The sequence below is a fragment of the Schistocerca cancellata genome, chromosome 8, assembly GCF_023864275.1.
Source record: "Schistocerca cancellata isolate TAMUIC-IGC-003103 chromosome 8, iqSchCanc2.1, whole genome shotgun sequence".
In the NCBI taxonomy this organism is placed as follows: domain Eukaryota; kingdom Metazoa; phylum Arthropoda; class Insecta; order Orthoptera; family Acrididae; genus Schistocerca; species Schistocerca cancellata.
The window spans coordinates 199,342,167-199,361,884 of record NC_064633.1 but is presented as its reverse complement, the minus strand read 5'-3'; the positions used below and the strand labels follow the sequence as shown (position 1 = coordinate 199,361,884).

At 37.3% G+C, this 19,718-nt stretch overlaps 1 protein-coding gene across 1 annotated transcript in view; it reads left to right on the top strand.

Annotated features, from left to right (window-relative positions):
* The window catches only part of LOC126095049 (probable ATP-dependent RNA helicase DDX10), a 91,182-nt gene that overhangs the window by 69,554 nt on the left and 1,910 nt on the right, over nt 1-19,718 (top strand). Inside the window, exons 11-13 of the mRNA XM_049909728.1 lie at nt 9,203-9,438; nt 13,189-13,352; nt 15,887-16,162. Coding sequence (XP_049765685.1) covers nt 9,203-9,438; nt 13,189-13,352; nt 15,887-16,162 — 676 coding nt within the window. The remainder of the gene's footprint in view (nt 1-9,202; nt 9,439-13,188; nt 13,353-15,886; nt 16,163-19,718) is intronic.

The following is a 19,718-nucleotide window of genomic DNA, read 5'->3' as shown; positions in this document are numbered from 1 at the left end:
CGATCGATCAGTAGGCAAGACTCGGTGGAAGAGCGCCTCTGAGGATGTCCAGCGCAGTCCTGGATGAAACATCAGGAAGGGAAAAGTTTCTTAGATCACGACCTCACATCCCGAAAGGTTTATTAGCAGCTATGTCACCCAGTCATGAAAGCCTTCATTCTGTGATTTAAGTGGATGCCCCTTTCTTCATTTTCTGCTATTGTAGCATCCTGGCATTTCAGTTTTTGATATATACAGCACTACTCATGGTGAAATAGTATTAATAGTCTGGTATGAGGAATATTGGTGGCAGAGTTTACAAAATATCCTGTAGCATTACCCTTGATCTAATTGAAGTCTGAAAGTTATAATATGGTTATGAATAGGTGAAGCCAATAAATGTGACTACAGAATATTAGTTGAAGTGACAGAATGATCTATAGTAATATCTGATGTCTAGGTCAAGTTGGCAGTTGATAATTTGGTTGAGTTGATGAAGCCACTAAATGTGAATATGGAGTGTATGTTGAGGTGATGGAACAACCTGTAGCCTATCCCAAAGTCTCCGTAACTGTAATGTCTCTCGACCATATACTGTATTGGCTGTGAAAAACAAACAGTAATTTAAGCTGCCATATACCTGTAATAAGTGTTACGTAAACCTGTAATAAGTGTTACGTAGGTACTTCTGACAGGGCCAGAGACAAAGGGGATGGGGCTGTGTGATGGGGATCATGTGCAAACAACCCAAAGAAAAATTTAAAAAAAGAATTTATATTTGTACATATACGAACTTTTAATTTTCTGAGTGAACTTTCACAGTCTTTAAACACTTCAGTAGGCAACCATAACTGTTTATGCTGCATACAGAGTTCTTATAAGTTGCCAGTGTGAAATATTGAAGCAGATAATGTCAGCCTGAGAAAGTGCTCTCTCGTAAGTGGACAATGTGATTTCCATCGATTATGTTTGCAGCTATGCTGTGCAAACTGCTTGATGAGGTCACACAGATTCAAAGCTAGATAAAGATGATATTTGAAGTACAGTTGAACTACGAGAGCCTTATTGCTCGTAAGAAGGGTACCGATGGGGCACAATGGAGCTACAGAAAGGAAGATGTGGGGTCAGTTGTACGATAAAAAAAACTCCTTGTTTGCTGGAAGCAAATTAAGTATTATAAAAAGTTTGCAATTGATGTATGGGTTAAAAGTGTAGAAACTTTATCACAGATGAATTGCATTTAACAAAAAAAGACTGCAGTTGACTGGAAAAGCTCTTGTAGAAAGTGTGTGTGGAAATGTGTGCTTAACACTTGACTGCTCACTCTTGAGTGGGCAAGCTGAGTAACTGTAGGAGGATGCAAGATGACTTAGATAGAATTTCTAGTTGTTGTGATGAATGGCAGCTAGCTCTAAATGTAGAAAAATGTAAGTTAATGTAGAAGAGTGTGAAAAAAAAAGCGCAAGCATGCTCCCATTAGATTTCGATAAGCCACAACCATCCATGTTAATAGTCAGCTTGAAACATGCTCTCTTCAGATTTTTATACGCCACAACCATGATTCTTGATGCTGCCACACACTCTCTCCACAACAATAGTTACAACTTAAAGTGTGTTCCTTTCTGATTGACAAAGAAGCCTGAAATGTTCAGATACAGCATTAGTGGTGTCCTACCTGACACAGTGATGTCATTTAAATATCTGAGCATAATGCTGCAAAGTGATATGAAATGGAATGAGCATGTGGGGACTGTGGTAGGGGAGGTGAATGGTCGAGTTCGATTTATTGTGAGAATTTGGGAAAGTGTGGTTCATCTATAAAGGCAACCACGAATAGGGAACTAGTGTGACCTATTCTTGAGTACTGCTTGAGTATTTGGGATCCATGCCATATTGGGTTAAAGGAAGACATCGAAGCAGTTCAGAGGCGGGCTGCTAGATTGGTTACTGGTAGGTTTGACCGAGACGCAGGTGTTATAGAGATGCTTTGGGAGCTCAAATGGGAGTCCATGGAGGAAAAACAACATTCTTTTTTATGAACATGTGAGAAAATTTAGAGAACCACCATTTTAAGCCGACTGCAGAATGCTTCTTTTCCCACCATCATTTTATGTACAATTAATGCCACTGACTAGTGTCATGCAGTTACTCATTGTTTTTCATTCAAGTACCACACAGTCAAGCATATGTTATACCAAGTTGATCTCAGGTGTACGGCTTTGGTGGCTCTCTTCAACTTCAGTGTATTATTATGCTCAGATATTTTGCAGGTTGTCTTCACATTAATCCCATTAAAGTGCTTATGAGATTGCCATTCTTGTGGATGAACATTCTGTAACTATGTACTAAACAAGGGACACTCCAGATAGGAATATCAACAATTTTGGAAAAGATGGATTGCTTAGTGTCTTTCAGTTGTGCCTGTCTGCAACTTAAATTGTTGTCTTTACGGTTAATGGCAATCTATCTTTTCCTGCATTGTTGATATAACTCTACCCCTGTATTCGTATTGTATTGATGAAGGAAAATATTTACTGTGATCCTTCAGGCTTTCCCCTCAGATTACAGACAGATTCATTTGATATATGGCTCTTGGGTCTGCCATTGGATTACTTTTTATAAATCCCACTATACATCTACCTGCTCAACATTGTCAGGTGGCAGCTACTGATTAATGCTGGCAAGTAGCAACTGTCAGTATCCACATCATTTTAGTCTTCTTTTGAAAGCCTTTAATACCCACCCAAGTAGCTGTACATCTCAATGTGACTGCTTCTAAGTCGTGGAGATATGCCTGCCCAAGACTGAATCTGCCTGGTTCATGAATGTCTGGAGGAGGGGGGAATTGGTGTGCTGGCCAGCCTACAAATGGTTTTTGGGTGGTTTCCCACATCCCACTATCTGTATACCAGGCTGATTACCATGTTCTGCCTCAGATGCAAGCTACACAAACATGAAGTACACTTTCTCACACTTGCACACAGAATTTACTCTATACACAGACAGACTGGTTACAGAACTTATCTCTTGTGGAGGTGTGTGAGAGACTGATGACCTATGATATGTGATATCTGTAGACACTTACTCAGAAGCAGCAACACTCTGATTCACAGATTGTGCGTCATGTCCAATCCTGATAGCTTGCCAGCTGAGCTTCAACACCTTGGCTCAGTTTTCCAACAGAATGGCTATTCTAGCAGATATAACAATACACTTTCCAGCAAAAATGAGTATGTATAAGGGAACAAAATGAAGAAACAGAGGCACCCTTTATCATAGCATACTTTCTGTACTTTTAAGGATTTCCTCTAGTGTTGGAAGAGTCCTCAACAGACAGAATAGCAGATGCGTTGTTTTGTCCCCTGCAAAACTGAGGAATTTGTTGGATCATGTCAGAGACAATCTTGGCATCAGGAAACAAGGAGCATACAAAATTCCTTGTGTATAGTGGTTTACATTTGCCAGACAAGGGATACAGAGGGAGACCAGTGTAATGAACACATCATCATACATGCTTCCACACCTGAATAAATCTGCTATAATGGAGCAGCACCTTAGTACAGAACATCACATGATGCGCAAGAAGAATAAAATTGAATCCTCAGTTTCATCTTTGTGGGAAACTGTGATAAAGAAGGCAATACATATTCACTCAGTGTATACCCTAATAAATAAGAACACAGAATTACAATTAAGTACAGTCTGGAACCCAACTCTTGCTGTTGTTAGACAGCTGTTGAGAAAAGCAAGAATTTCTGATGACAGTTCCACTGCAACATAGTGGATGATCCACATAGCCAAAAATTTTGATTTCTCACCCAACCATACTGATACTTGGCAACAGGAATGGTGAACTAACACTAGCACGAAAGGCTGCAGTTCGGTTTCTGGTCTTCCATTTGGAAACAACTTGGTCACACATCATGAAGCTTCGATAAGAGGAACATTGCAGTTATTACCAGCATTAACCAGCAACACAGTCTGGCAGTTTTGAGTAGTTGCCTCAAAGAAATGTTGTTGAATGATCTGTTGGCAGATCCAAAAGCCATATGTTCAATATATTTATTTTTTATGAGATTCATAAATAGTGAGTTGGGTGTGGTTCCAAAGGCATCAATGACACTTAAAAAGTATGTTTCCATATGATGACACCACCAAGTCAAAAAAATGTGAAATTATTCTTTTGGTTGTTGGGTGCTACAGTTAAGTATAAGACCAGTTGAGTTCACAATATTTTCCTGATGTTGTTGATAAGTTGGCAACATGTCAGTTACATGTAATAAATGGAGGTACTTAGTAAGGATAAAATCAAACAGAAGCAACAATAAAGGATGGATAGGTCCTGAGATTAAAGCTTCTTGTGTTAGGAAGAAAGAGCTCTACCTAACTAATTCAGAGGATAACTTGCAATTAAGTTTTGAAACTTCATTACCGTAAGTTTTTTCCCCTCTTTTTTTTCTTTCAGTCTGTTGTTAAAGAGCGAACTCACGCACTATGCTAAAAAATTAAATCACTCCAAGAATAAGGCAAAAACAATTTGGAACATTCTTAAACAAACAAAACTAGTGCTCCTAATACAGCTGGGCCCCCAGGAAATAGCTCTGGCAGAAATGGGGATACTTCCATATTATTGGCCACCAAATTATCAGTGGCCCAAAATGTTGCACCCATTAGTCAACAACCAAATACAGATGCACTAGGTTTACTTGTGCATGCGCTGCATGCACATCCGACAGACATTAGTTTAAAAAATTCAGCCCCTAAGTAGATTAGAAACTTCATCAATAAAAAAGCAGTAATTCTGCTGACTATGATGTTGTTTCTAGCTGAATATTAAAATTTTATGGTGGTTTCATAGGATTACCCCTTAGCTGCCTTTGTAATCAGTCACTGTTCCAGGGCTTATTTCATGGCAAACTAAAATATACTGCAATAACGCCCATCTGTAGAACTCTAGATAAGCAAACCACCTCTGATTACAGACCTATTTCACTTCTTTCAGTCTTTTGAAATGTTTGAGGAAGGGACATGTAGGAGAAAATCGATTCTTTTAACTGAGCAGGATTTGCTAACTGCCTTTCGGTTTATCTTCTGGAAAGGGTTGTCCACAGACAAAACAGTACAAGGCTCCCCTTGCAAAGTCCCAGGAGAGATAAACAAAAACACTTAACATGTTCATATATTTTGTGACCTTCCCAAAGAATTTGATTATGTAGTTCACAACTAAAGCATTTTGGAATCAATGGTGTCCCCCATTGCATGGATGGAATCATATGTTTATAAAAGAAAGCTGACAGAATGTGTCACAGGCATAAAGCTAACTTTGGAACAGGGGGAACGTTACTTGTTGTTCCACAGGGGTCAACACAGGGCTCCCTCCTGTTTCTGACCTATATAAATATCAAGCAAGGTGGCACAGTGGTTAGTACACTGTACTCACATTTAGGAGGAGGACAGTTCAAACCCGCATCCGGCCATCCTGATTTAGGTTTTCTCTGATTTCCTTAAATTGCTTCAGGCAAATGCTTGGATGGTTCCTTTGAAATGGCACGTCTGACTTCCTTCCCTGACCTACCTCAATCTGATGTGACCAGTGACCTCACTTTTGGTCCCCTCCTCCCAAGTCAACGAACCAACCTATGTAAATGATCTTCCAGTGACTTTAAAGAGCTCTTTAAAAACTGTAATGTTTGCTGATGACAGGGGCATACCTGTCAGTTGTCCAAACTTGACCTTGGCAGGCACATCTCAGATGAGAGCCTACAAGTGGTTCACAGCTAACAGTTTGAGTCTTAATCTCACAAAGACTCACATTATGTGATTTCAAACAACTGATAATGAGCTATGGTGCTGAAACGCAATCTGTAAAATCTTCAGGATCCAGCTGAATAACAAGTTAAAATTGAGTCATCACACAGATAAACTAATCAAGAAGCTCAGTTCAAGGTGTTTTGTCTGTAGAAGCCTCTCTCATTGTGTTGACCTAGCTCTTTAATAGTTTGTGTTGCGGACAATAAAAATCAGTTTCAACTGGTTTATGATTCACACATCACAGTACAAGATACAAAAATAATTTTCATGTAAACTTTGTCCCTTGTTTTAGAATAAACCCATCTAACTTAAAGCATGAAATGGGGAGTTCTTACCAATTCAAAATAAAATTATACAAGATGATCAAAAATTTGCCGTTTGAAGGCCCTACAGTCCAGAATTGGCATGCCAATCAGGCAAAGTCGCTGTGAGCATTGAGGCAGTCATCCCACTGACACAATAGGTTGAAGACATCCGTTTGCTAAAACACCGTGTCCTGCTGCGTGAGGGAGTTCATAAATGTCTGCTGCACATCCTTGCCTGGTGGGAATCATTGAACCTTCAAAGCCTTTTTTTAAGGGACAGAAGGCATGATAATAGTATGGGCAGAGATTAGGCCTATAGGGTGGGTGTACAAGTATCTCCCACTTGTGTTGGCATAACCTTTGCATTAACACATTCACATTATGGGGATGTGCACTATCATGGAGCAGCAGCACCTCTTGTTGCATAGAACTTGATGCACCATTCCACCACGATAGTTTTTGGCAGAAATGTTGCCCCATACACATTTTTCATCATGGTTTTTAGGTGAAGAACTCATCGAACTATGTTCAGAGCACATTTTTATCTGGAAAGGAATTTCCTTGAAGGTTGTTTAATAGGGAGTGGAAAAGGTAAAAATCTGAGGGCACAAGATCAGGTGAATAAGGTAGGTGTGGATTGAATTCCCAGCCCAACTCCTGTATTGTGTTGTTTATCAGTCTAGCAGAGTACAGGCGGGTTTTATCATGGAGTAATATCACTTCACGCCGCCTTCCTAGTCATTGTTCTTGGATTGTGTCTGCAGTACATTTCAGTTGTTGACAACCAAAGTTATCAATAATGTTTACACCTCAGAGGCAATTTGTAGTACATCGCACCACCGTTGTTTCACCACACACATAAAATTATCAATTGTGAATGTGCACAGGTCTTTGTACGGTGAGTTGCTGCTTTGTTGTGGCTCAAATATTCCTCTCTTTTCCTTATATTCAATGAAACACCCCTTTTCATCACTAGTTGTTTACGAGCCAATTGGTGATGAGCAGGCAGAGATTCCTATATGGCCACCCACTGATTTTTGTGGTTTTGGCTTAGAGCATGTGGCACCCTTGTGTATGATTCTTGAACCTTCCTCAGTGCATGCAAATGTCGCACGATGGTGGAATGATCACAGTTCATCACATTTGCCAGTTTTGAGGTACACTGACGTGGATAATTGTGGATTTTTCCATGTAAATGATCTTCATCAAATTCCAAAGGTCTTCTTGACCATGGAGAGTCACAAATGTCAAAACGATCCTGCTTAATATGAGAGAACCATTTTCCTGCTGTGTCGGTCGATTGCCATTATCCCCATACATAGTGCAAGTGTTATGGCTACCTCCTCTGCTGTCATCCCTAAGTTGAACTCATACGGAAGAATATATTGGAAATGTTCTGATTTCTCCACTTGGCACTCAATTTTCTAGCATCCATAGCTCCAGTCACTTTCTCCAGATGACAAAATGACAGTATGTAAACTCAGATAGCAATAGTGAGCTGCAGATAGAAAATGACAATCAATAAATCATAGCAACTGGAATAATAACATGCGAAACAAAAATGCTACAAATTTGCGCACCAACCCAGTATATATAAGGATTGAAAAGTTTTTTTAGCTACATGACAGTCAATACAGTGAAAACAAAGTGTATGGTGATTGTCACAAGTAGGAAACTGGCAAATATTAAGATAGGACAAGCAATTATTAATCAAGTAAGAGCATTTAAAAATCTTCAAAATATGGTCGCTGAAGACTTGAGATGTCATCAGAATTTAAAAATTTGAATTGCAGTAGTGAAGGAGGCATTCAATAGAAAGAGGAGGTTATTCTTTGGTAAACTAGATAAAGGTCTGAGAAAAGGGCTTGGCAAGTGTTTTATATGGAGTGTGGCACCCTATGGGCAGAAATTTGGATGCCAAGATAAAAAGAATGAAAAAAGCTAGAAGCATTTGAGATGTGGGATGTGGAGGAGAACTGAGAGGATACATTGGATAGAAAGAATGAGTAATGAAAGAGAGTTAGAAAGGGTTGATGAAAGGAGATGACTGCTGCAGGTTATAAGAGAAAGGAAGAAGAACTGGATGTGACATTCATTGAGATGGGAATAGTTGGTAACAGAACTGTGAAAGGACTAGTTTGTAGGAGAAAATATAAGATGATAGATGACATAAAGGAAAGCAGAAATTATGTGTACCTGAAGAGGACGGCAGAAGACAGAAAAACATCAGGAATTCCATGTAGAAACCTGCCTTTGGGCAGAATGCTAGTGGTGGTGGTGGTGGTGGTGGTGATGTTAGTTACATGGCAGGTAGCAGTGTTTCATATAAAACTGCATGCCAAATAATAATTTACTCTAAACAGGACTCAGTACTTAAAGTGGTAGGTAATTGTAAATATTTTATTTGAAAAACACCAACATAATCAAGTAAATATTAAGCTACCAACAACTGATAAACAGCAACTATTCAATGTAACTGAATAGGTAGCAGCTTTCCTTTTCTTTTCTTTTTTTTCAGATTAGCACCTTTTTTTGTAATTTACTTGATTAAATTTAACTGGCCTAAACAAGAATAGCTTTGAGCAGTATAATGGTACTTTATTGTTCATTCAATGTAATAATTATGTTTCTGTGATCTCCTTATCTGTTATTAATATATACTTTGACTCATTTCAAATCCCTGAATTTTTTTCTTCTTGATAGTGTCTACAGAACACATTGAATGAATGAATGGATAGCTCTAGCTAGTCAGTTTGTAATTCTGGAACTGCCTATTAATTTGTGTGTTGCCGTCAGAGGTTGTGGTTGTGTTGAGATGCAAGAGATTGACATAAATTTCTCCAAGAAATTTTCATCTGACTTTTCAGAACAAATTGTCATGCTCATGTAGCTTTCCATCCACATATGCTGCCAACATTGCTCCACAAAACATGTTTATAATGGAAACTTTTAGCTGCCTTAGTATTTTTTAAACTTCCCGTGTCTCTTCTGTTTGTGTTTGGGCTTTAGTATATGCAGGCACTATTACAGAAACATGTATCAGATTATAAACATTGTAAAATTTTAGTTTCCTGTTCATCTCACTACCCAGTTTTTATTTCCACCAGGAGCTAGTGATGATAATGATGATTCTGATCTTGGTGGAATTCTACATGTGAAACAACGGGACCACGCATTGCAAGATGATGTAGTTCCAGACAATGAGAATAATTTTATGAATGAATCATCTGCAATGAATAAGAAGAAAAAGGCAAAGGCATTGACCAAGGCTGCTATTGCTAAAAAGGTTCTCAAGAAGAAGATAATTGCTAATAAGAAGACAGTGTTTGATGAAGATGGACAGGTAAAGATTTTTGTGGATTTGATTTTTGTCTCTCATGGTCATCAGACTATTCTGTTTCTAGGAAGTGCAAGGAAAGTCTGTGATACATTGTCATTTTTATTTTTTATGTTACATTTCAATTTTGAGAGAACACTAACTTTGTTGAAATATTTCAATGTCTCATTGCGCTCTAAAAGCAGTGGTGTAATAATATTATGACTCTGACCACCTCTATAAGCATAAAAGTAATAAATGAAAGTTATAACACATCCCTTAAAAACATTTTTGTAATAGAGAAGCCTGTTAGAATAATTCAGATGTTAGCTCTGAATGACTGGCAGAGCTCTGTTTAAACAGTTTGCTGTTTTGCAGAAGTTTCAGAATCACTCATTAATTATATTTCTCCATATTATTATTTCAGTTATTAAAAAGGTTTTGGTTCTCAAAAAGTTGTTTGAAGAATTATTGTAACAAATAATTTGTTCAGGGAGAAGTCAAGTGCATGGTACACACTGACAGAGAATATTGTGTGTGTCAGGGATGATGTAACAAAGAGTACGAGTGAATTAAAGTACTTTCTCATAGCCAACTTCTGAATAATGTCTTACAGTGATTCTTCAGCTAATGTAAAATAAATTAACCTCGTGTTACAGTGGGTATGGCCATAATATAATTCAGATTAGCCTTCAAGAATATTTCGTAGTTTAAGTAATTTAATTCCATTGAAGTGAGCGTAAATAAAACACACATCTTTCACTTATTTCCACGTTCCAGAGACTTAGTAAAATATTATTCATGTAATATGATATAATTCAAATCACTACATGTGACCAAGATAAAAATATCTCGTTCTCATGAGACACAAAGATAGGAGACTGAGGTCCAAGACATAGTGCATGTGGAAACAGATGCTGAGTAAATATGGTATGAGCATTGGAAGAATGGTAGGGAATATTAATAGCAATACAGGCAAGGAGAAGAATCTCTGCTTATCAGTTGTGGAAACAATGAGAGCTGGTGCTATGATGACAAATGAACATTACTTCTTTGGGATAAGATAAATCACTTTCATTTGTAACTATGAAATTGTTCATTTGGGAAAAGGAAGAAGAAAGAGGTTTGAAATTGAAAAACAATGCCTAGAAGCACAGAAGAATGGCTCAGAACATTAGCTTAGAAGAAATCCAGTATGTAAGAAAGAAGGCAGAAATGAGAAATTTGTCTAATTGTGGTATCCTTTCCTTACCTGTAATACTTCTAATCTTAGAATCGTAGTGGAATCGTGTAACTGTGTGGTTTGGTTCAATCTGGTGTGACCCTTCCTGTCTGGATAGTTATTTGGTGTGTGTGTGTGTGTGTGTGTGTGTGTGAGCATTGGGGCACATGTGCATGCACATTTCTGATTAGCATATTACACCACTCTGTGATGAGAATGTCCAAAACCTAATATTTGTCATTGTGATACATTTGTTCTGTTGGACTTAACCCACTCTTTTCTGTTCTTTTTTTAATTGGTTTCCTCAAATTCTTTCTGTTTTGCTTCTACCAGTACAATATTTACTAATATCCTGCACCATTAGTGTGTATATGTTTAAACAATCCTGATAAATTTGACATAATTTAAGGTACTGTTAGAAATAGGTTTTTTCCCATCTTTGTTCAATGTTCTAACTTCTCTGTGTATGATTTCGTAAATTTCAATCTGTAATTTGTCGATTTAATAGTGTGTGACTTTTAAGAAACGAAACTGTAGCTAAGAGCTGTGTGGAGTTAAAATAAAAGTCTTGCCATCTGTGTTTGTGTTATCTGTGGTCTCCTCATATCACATCAGGTAAATTATAGAATAATTCCTATTAAAAAAATAACTAGCAGTTTTCCAAGACAGTAATAAAGACAGTAATATTACACAGTTATTTCTGAAACTTGAATTATCTGATATACCTTACGAGTGTTATTTTTAGGGTTGTTTGCATTCATCTGCTTACATAACAGTGAATTGATATACGGCATAAGATCTTTTCATTAGGTTTGTCAGATGGTTACACAGATCAAATGAGCCATGTATGACATGTGGTAATAAATAAACCAGACTCATTCTCCAGCTCTTTATTGAAAAAACTTACACAACTGAAATGTTGTCCCCTTCAGTGTAGTCCCCCTTCCCAATCCCTGCACTGTCCCATGCAAATTTTCCAGTGTTTGAAGTAGAGCTGAAAGTCTTTTTCTGTTATGCTGTTGAGAAGGCTAGTTGCTTTTTTCTTCACTGTATCCACAGGCTCAAACCTGGTTCCTTTGAATGTAGATTTCAATTTTGAGAAGAGAAAGCAGTCACATGGTGCTATGTTGGGCGAATACAGTGGATGTTTCATCACTGGAATGTTTTTGTCAAAAACCTCTTGACAGACATTACATTATAGGCTGGCATGTTGTCCTGCCAAAGACCCATTGAGCGATTCTTCCACAGATCTGGTCTCCTTCGTTGCACAGGTCTTCAGAACAGCTGATTGACAGTCTGACCCAATCAATGTAGGTAACCCCTCAGATATCGAAGAAAACTATCATTGTTTTGAATTTTTATGTGTTTGTGTGCACTTTCTTCTTCCTAGGGTATTGAGGGCTGTTCCACTGCACAGATTGTCACTTAGTCTCTGGATCGTATTGGAATATCCATTTTCAACTCAAGTAATTACTTTTCTGAGGTAATCAGACTCATTTTCAATGTTTCCAAGAGTTTCAGCACAGCAGCCCACTCAGTGTTACTTTTGCTCGTTGGTGAGGATTCTTGGCACTACTTTAGCACAAACGTTTCTCATGCCCAGATCATCGTGCAAAACCTGTCTTAACGGTTTCCTTATTGTTGCAGGCAAGTTCTGAAATTGCTCAAATGCTCAGGTGGTGGTCTTCTTGAACAATTCTATTGACCTTCTCCACATTCTCTTCGGTTTTTTAAACGGAAGCTCCCAATTGAAAACTTGTGTACAAGATAGATACTTATCGCCATAAACACGTTTCAACAGATTATGAGTTTCTGTGGTGGATTTACCAAGTTTAGTGAGGAATTTGATGTTAACGCGTTGTTACACGTCAAAGTGTAGCATAATTCCAACAGACCTCAGACACATGGCCCATTTCTAAGAAGGCTCACAGCCAGACTAACCACCACAACAACATGAAGTTTTACACACGTGTTAGGGAGAGCCCTTAGGTTATTCCCCCACTCTTCTCATTGTCATCAATGAATCTTTAAATGCGCACAATTTCAGTCTGGTTTCTTTTTTACCAGACTTCGTACTCCACAGTACATGCTCAAAAGACTTCCTGGTATATCTGTACTTCGCGTGCATGCATGCATGCTCAAATATGCATGCGCATGCACACGCGCGCGCACACACACACACACACACACACACACACACACACACACACACACACACACACACTAGAAGAATTTGTGCTTGCCTGTCAGTAAAATCTTTCAAACATTTCTATGAATTCTTTATAAATTCTCAAAAATCACAGTACAAAATATCTTGCTTGTAGCGTTTTATATATTTCGTTGTGCCATTTCCTGAGATTGTTAGTTGTGCAAATGAACAAGTAGACCCTCTTTGAAATTTGAGAGGACAGGAAGAGGTAGTGACAAACAGTTTGCAACTGTAGATGAGATTAGTACTTGGATGATAACCCTGGAAAGTGTTTTCACATGTCTTGCATGTACATCACAATCTCTCATGATTGGAAGGATAAGATTTTTCTCACAATTGTTAACAGGCTGTTGTGGATGCAACACGAGAGAGAGTAACTGAAGTAGCCCGGCAGTATGAAGCAGAAGGAGAAGGAGGAGGAATTGACTTGGAGCGTGCACGGGAAGTGCTCAGAGAGGAGGACCGTGTTGACAAACAGCGGTTCCGTGAGAGAGTACGCATGAAACACAGGTGAGGTTTATTTTTATTCTCACCACACTTCTTTTCATTACTGCTTGGGACATTCTTTAGGGCAAAATTTACTTTTGGTGTTGACATAAATGTTTTCATATTATATTAATGAAGGAATAATTCAAAATTTTCCTTCTGTGAATGCAAGTTTTAAAATATTTTCATTTATTTTTTTAAGAAAAAAATAAAAGGAGAAAAAAGCTAATGAGTTGAGAGGTCATGATTGGTGCACAAAACTATTCATTGTTGTTTCATTACTGTGTGTGTGATATATCTTCAAAGATAAAACACTGGCAACTGCATCTGCAAGCTCTAGTGGTCCCATATTGCGAGGGGTATATGAGTGTTATAGAGGGCATCACTGTTCTTCCTGCAATGCCAAATGCCTAAGATCATGTCTGTCAGGAGAAAGAATCCCAGGACTAATGAGCCAATAAGGAAAGTTTTCTTCCCATTTATGAAAAAAAGATTACTGATTACTTTGGAAAAGTTTTGACAAAGTGTGTGATTAAAAATAAATTTAAGGCCACCAGGAAAGTAGATGAATTTTTGTGAACTTTAAAACTGTACATAAAATTCCTTATCATTCAGCTCCGACGACGAGGTGAAAGAAGAGGTTCATAAGTTTCTGAATGGCATGGCGGCAAGCTGGTATGATGTGAGCATACAAAAACTGCCACAGCTTCTATAAAAATGCATCGACAGAAATGGTGATTATGTCGAAAAATAGCTAAATGCTCAAGCTGTAAACTGATGTAAACCATTGTAGAAATAAACAGGTCTATGAACTTATAATAAAGTAGGAGACCTTACTTTTGGGATTACCCTCATATAGAGACGAAATAAAAATTTATAAATACATAAATGTTAAAGTTTTATAACACCATAATATTTTTAACAAAAAGAAGTAACGATAAAATAAAAATTAAATAATACATCAGTGTCAGTTTTGCTGAAAGGGAAGAATTCTAAATAGATTACTTGTAATCAAGAATTACACCTGCCAGAAATGTTCATATTCATTTGGTAAAGTGTGAGAAATTGTGAAACCACCTATACTGCTCACACTGCTCCTTGGAGCCCCTTGAGCAGCTGCCAATGTTTTATTTCTTAAGACATCTGCTGTGGATAGGAATGAAGCACTTTTGAGTAGTTTTGTGCTGTGGCCACTGCCTCTGTCTAGAGATCTGAACAACAGTTAACTCTGGCTGTGAAAGCCTTCGTTGCATTAATTTATCTGTGTTGAGAGTTTGGAGTTGGGGAAAATGGCTGGTTTTTTGCTAATTAGTCCATTATTTATCTGCACTAATAGTTTGGTTGAGTGCCAAGTCCTGTGACATGCTCCACAGTGACCTACAGTAGAACTTGCAGAAAAACAAAGAGATAGGACACAATGGCTAACTGATATTGATGGCATTTTTAAAATATAATTTTCTATTTAGTAGATACCTTGCAAAAATATTCACAACAAGATGGCATTTAACAATGGAGCTAAGGTAAGATACTACATCATGGTTATCCACTATGAACACAAAGGAGTCAATCAACCAGTTGTTAAAAATGGAATGCAAGATATTGAGAATATGAAACTTCCTGGCAGATTAAAACTGTGTGCCGGACCGAGACTCGAACTCGGGACCTTTACCTTTCATGGGTAAGTGCTCTACCATCTGAGCTACCCAAGCACGACTCACGCCCCCTCCTCACAGCTTTACTTCCGCCAGTACCTCGTCTCCTACTTTCCAAACTTAACAGATGCTCTCCTGCAAACCTTGCAGAATTAGCACTCCTGGAATATTGAGAATGTATTTGACAGTAGATGAGTTCATGGAAAAGTGCTATTTAGATCTAACAAAGAACCATGTAAGAAGGGAGAACTAATATCATCATAAATTCAAAAGAAAATATTACTGTTCAGTGTGTACATAATATAGAATGGACAACTGGCCGACTAAGAGGCTGTGGAACTCAGACAGTTTGAAAAATCCACTATAGATCTGCAGCAATCCATATTATTTTGTTCCATACTCACACGACTCACAAACACAATATTAGTTTAATGATAGTCATATACCTGCCAAGTTTTAAAGGTTTTCCATATAACTCAGATTCGTGGAGTGTTTTATGAATTAAAAGTGGAGCATTTTTATTTTATTTATTTTTGTACACTGTGTATCTCCACCAAACACTGTATTATTCCTTGCAGAGTATAGATATATATGTAGCTTGTTTCCTTTTGATATTCACTCTTGTTTTCAAATCCTGTTAGCAGAGAACACCTCAGTTTTGATTTTTGATTCTTGCTCATAGTCTGAGATGCTAGTGTTTATTTAAAAGTCAAATGTTCACTACATTAATGCATATATCTAGCTTTATTTAATTTATGGTGCACTAGAATGCAAAATATTTAAGTGAGGAATTACGTAGTTTTGCCATTATTGCATCTTTTCTCGTTTATAAAATATGTTCCTTTCCCTAGTCAACAGAAAATTTTATTTACTATTTCAACCAGCATTACATATTAAAACTTTCAGAGAAGAAAAGCGGAAGCTGAAGAAAGCAAAGATGAAAGAGATGAAGGAAGCTGAAGATCAAGAAGTAGAAAAAGATACCCAGGATGACATGTATGCTTCTGAATCTGGCAGTGAAAGTGAAAGCAGCGATGGACCAGACTTATCATGGTTGCCAGACCCTGATAAGGTGTACGGTAATAGAGGAGATGATGAGAATGAGGAAGAGGACAGAAGTGCAGACAGTAGTAGCGAAGATACAGAACTAGACAGTGAACCACATCCACAGCAACAACAAAGGTTAGTAAGCTGGAATTTAGGTTGGCTTATTCCTGTTGTACGATAAATATGTGAAGTTTTGCACATTTGGAACAAATTTCATTTCAGCTTCGAGCATTTTACATGCTATTGATCATAATGATTTTTACAATTTGAACACTACATAATGATAAATAGAGTACTAATAAAGAAAATAGTAGAGCATGTAGGTTTTGCATGCAAACATACAATTACGTTAAGTTAAAATTGCAGATCTTCATTTGCACAGTTGAAAAATTATCCCAAAGCATAGAGAGCCTTCTTCTTAAGCCAGTTTTATAAAACATTTCTGAAGGTTTTCAATGAGGTAGTGTGTGCTTTGGGTGGCAGTGCACTGGACATTAGTACTCCCAGATATTTATAGCTGTTGTGTGTTGAGCTTAGCCTTGCAAAGCATTGGTCAATCTTCTCTTTGGGACGTATATTGTGATAATGGAATGACTGCTCTAATTTGTAGCTCTCAGAGTTTTTTTTGTGAGTGGACTAGACAACTAAGTATAAGTACTGATGGGAGTGTCATGATGCCCAGTTTCTTGAAAAGCAGCCTACAAGATATATTGGAAAATCCAGGATGGAATGTAACAATATTAGAGAAGGGAAGTTGCTACTCACCATATAGCGGAGATGCTGAGTCACAGATAGGCACGACAAAAAGATTCTCACAATTATAGCTTTCAGCCAATAAGGCCTTTGTCAACAATACACACACACACACACACACACACACACACACACACACACACACACACATTTGGTGGCATGTCATAGAAATACATTAACAATTGACATTCTTGTAGGACTTCATTACTTTTGTTAGCAATTTAGTCATTTGTTGTTATTAATGACATTACTAAATTTGTTACTTACTTTATAGAATCTGTGTAGCTGTATTACAAGAAATTAAACATTAACTTTTTGGAAGAGAACAGGAAAGAAATAAAGTACACTGCTGCTGAGGGGATTTTATATAAAAAGCCTTGAAGTGATGTTGTAAAAGCTCTTACCAGTCTTCCGTAGCTTCACTGCATCTGCTATTGACATTGCTACCATAATAATCCAATGATGTAGAGGTAGAATTGCTGTTCTTGGACTTGTCAAAACTTCAAAATGACTGGAACTATAATGCACTTACATTAGCTTCCACTTCTCACTGCCTTTGTTAAATGTGCACCAAAACAGTTTATTGGCACAAGACAAAGTACACTTAAATCACTGTTTTTGCAAATACCATGGTCATCATGAGCAAGTTCTTAATCTCACACATTGTAAATGTCCGTTACTGTTGTTGTCAACTGCACACATTTTCAGAGGGCTTTTGAGTCTCCCAAGAGATGAGAGCAAAATCAAAGAGATTATAAAATAGTGACTGACTCGGCAAGATAGTGTACAGTAATCATTGACATATCCTCTGAATTGGCCACAATAGTTGGGAATCACTGGGGTCAGGTAGAAATTATCACTGGCAGGATCAGTATATTGTCATCAGCCCCCAACCAGGATATAATAATGTCTCTCCATGTTTTAGGAGCCTTCCCACCACTGTATGGTGAAATGTGTCATGCCCAAGTGATTATTTAAAATAGAAAATATACAAAAAATGAAAGATATACAAAATATTCAACAACTTTGCTGATGTATCTGTTATTTGATTAAATACCTTTGTATGACCATAACTGTGGTGGCTATTGGTGAAATATCTGGTTTTTGGTTATATCTTTTTTTTCAGTTTAACCTGAGTATACCACTGAAAATAACTGGTTTCTGAAATAACCAATTTTTGTTTTTCATTTATATTATTTCATGTAATAGATGTAGAAATGGGACAATAATTGAAAAATTTTGACTCCCTCAGTTTCAAAACACACAGAATCAAAATATTAAATTAAATAGGCAAATAAAGGAAAACTTAATCCATCCAATATTTGCTGCTTTTCTCAAAAAGTGATAAATTATTGAATATTACAAAAAAATCACCAATATTCTCCTACTGATTCTAATTTTATGAAACTGTGCTCAAAAATCATGTAATCGGGGATCATTCCACTATTTGGGGATTATGAGTAATCAGTGCTAAAGGGTGAAAACTGAGGTTGTGTTAACTTGTTCGTTTTCAAGCACTACAAGCAGACAAAGGCATATTATGTAGACACAGGTATCAGATCAGCTACTTTCCTTTTTTATTATATACTATGAATAAATTGTTATTAAATTTTTAATTTACTACTGTTATCGTAATTTCCTTCCTCTTTTATTATTTCATAGAAATGGCAGACAAATCTTCAATCTTTTAAAACACAAATGAAGCATTGTACTTCATTGCTATGCCACTTTATAAAAATATTTCCAGACTAGTGTTGGTGCCCTTCAGCAATGCAATGGATGTCCAGTGATTTATGAGAAAGTACTGTATAGACCAGGCAGGGACAAGTCTTGCACTCTGCATGTACACTTGTACATTAAGCTACAACACATCGCAACAGGGACACAATTGTCTTAGCAACGCTGTACCAATTCTTATGTGGTTTGCTTGTTTTCTATCGGCATTGTTAATAAAATAGCACTGATCACTTTACCTATTTTCATATTACAAACTACTGGAAATTTTTCGAAAAAAAAAAAAAAAAAGGGTTTATTTAAAAACGTAAAAGTTTAGCACTGCTGCTATGGCTAATTGATTTTTCTTTTTTAACTTGGTCATTACTAAAAAATAAAATACACCTGTTATATCCAAGTCAAAACAAGTACTGGTTATTCAGAACTAAAGTACCGGTATTGATCTTAACTGGTCAGTTTTTCGGATTCTTAAATTTTTGTCAGAATTTGGAAGAACGTCTTCAAAATAAGTTGGTGAAAAAAGTTGTAGTTTCTGTGACAGATTTCTACTAACATTAGCAAAATTGCGATCTTGCCTGCTATTTGTATGTGACAGGACTGCACAGGAGAGACTTTTTGGCATAGCGTGGAAGGGTTGATATCTAGTTGGAACTGGTGAGTTGGTTCAATAAAGGAGATGCCTTGCTGAGCCTAAGAAGACTTGTGAAACAAACTGGAGAGAAGGTGTTATCATTGTGAAGGAGTGCAGACAGTGTATCTTGTCTCCAAGTCCAATACACAAGGATCTCACCAATGAATTGGAACCAGATGATGGTTGTGTAAAACAGTGCCCATATTAAGCCAATGAGTGGCCTACAACTCCTGATAGCTGCATATGTTTCTCACTGAAGTTCTCTCCCATACAGTGTGTCACGTGTAAAAGTTGATAACCATCCTGCTCTTAATTTCAAGGAATTTTTTCTGGTTTTACCAATGACAGAAGCAAATTATGTGCATGAAAGAGAGAGAGTCACATTGCCAATGTCATGCGTGGAATGTGATTCTAATGTAACAAAATAGTATAATTCAAATAGCAATGACAGTGTGATTACAGCAAATGTACACAAATTCTGAAGTCTTCAGAGAAAATTAATACACTACTGGCCATTAAAACTGCTACACCAAGAAGAAATGCAGATGATAAACAGGTATTCATTGGATAAAT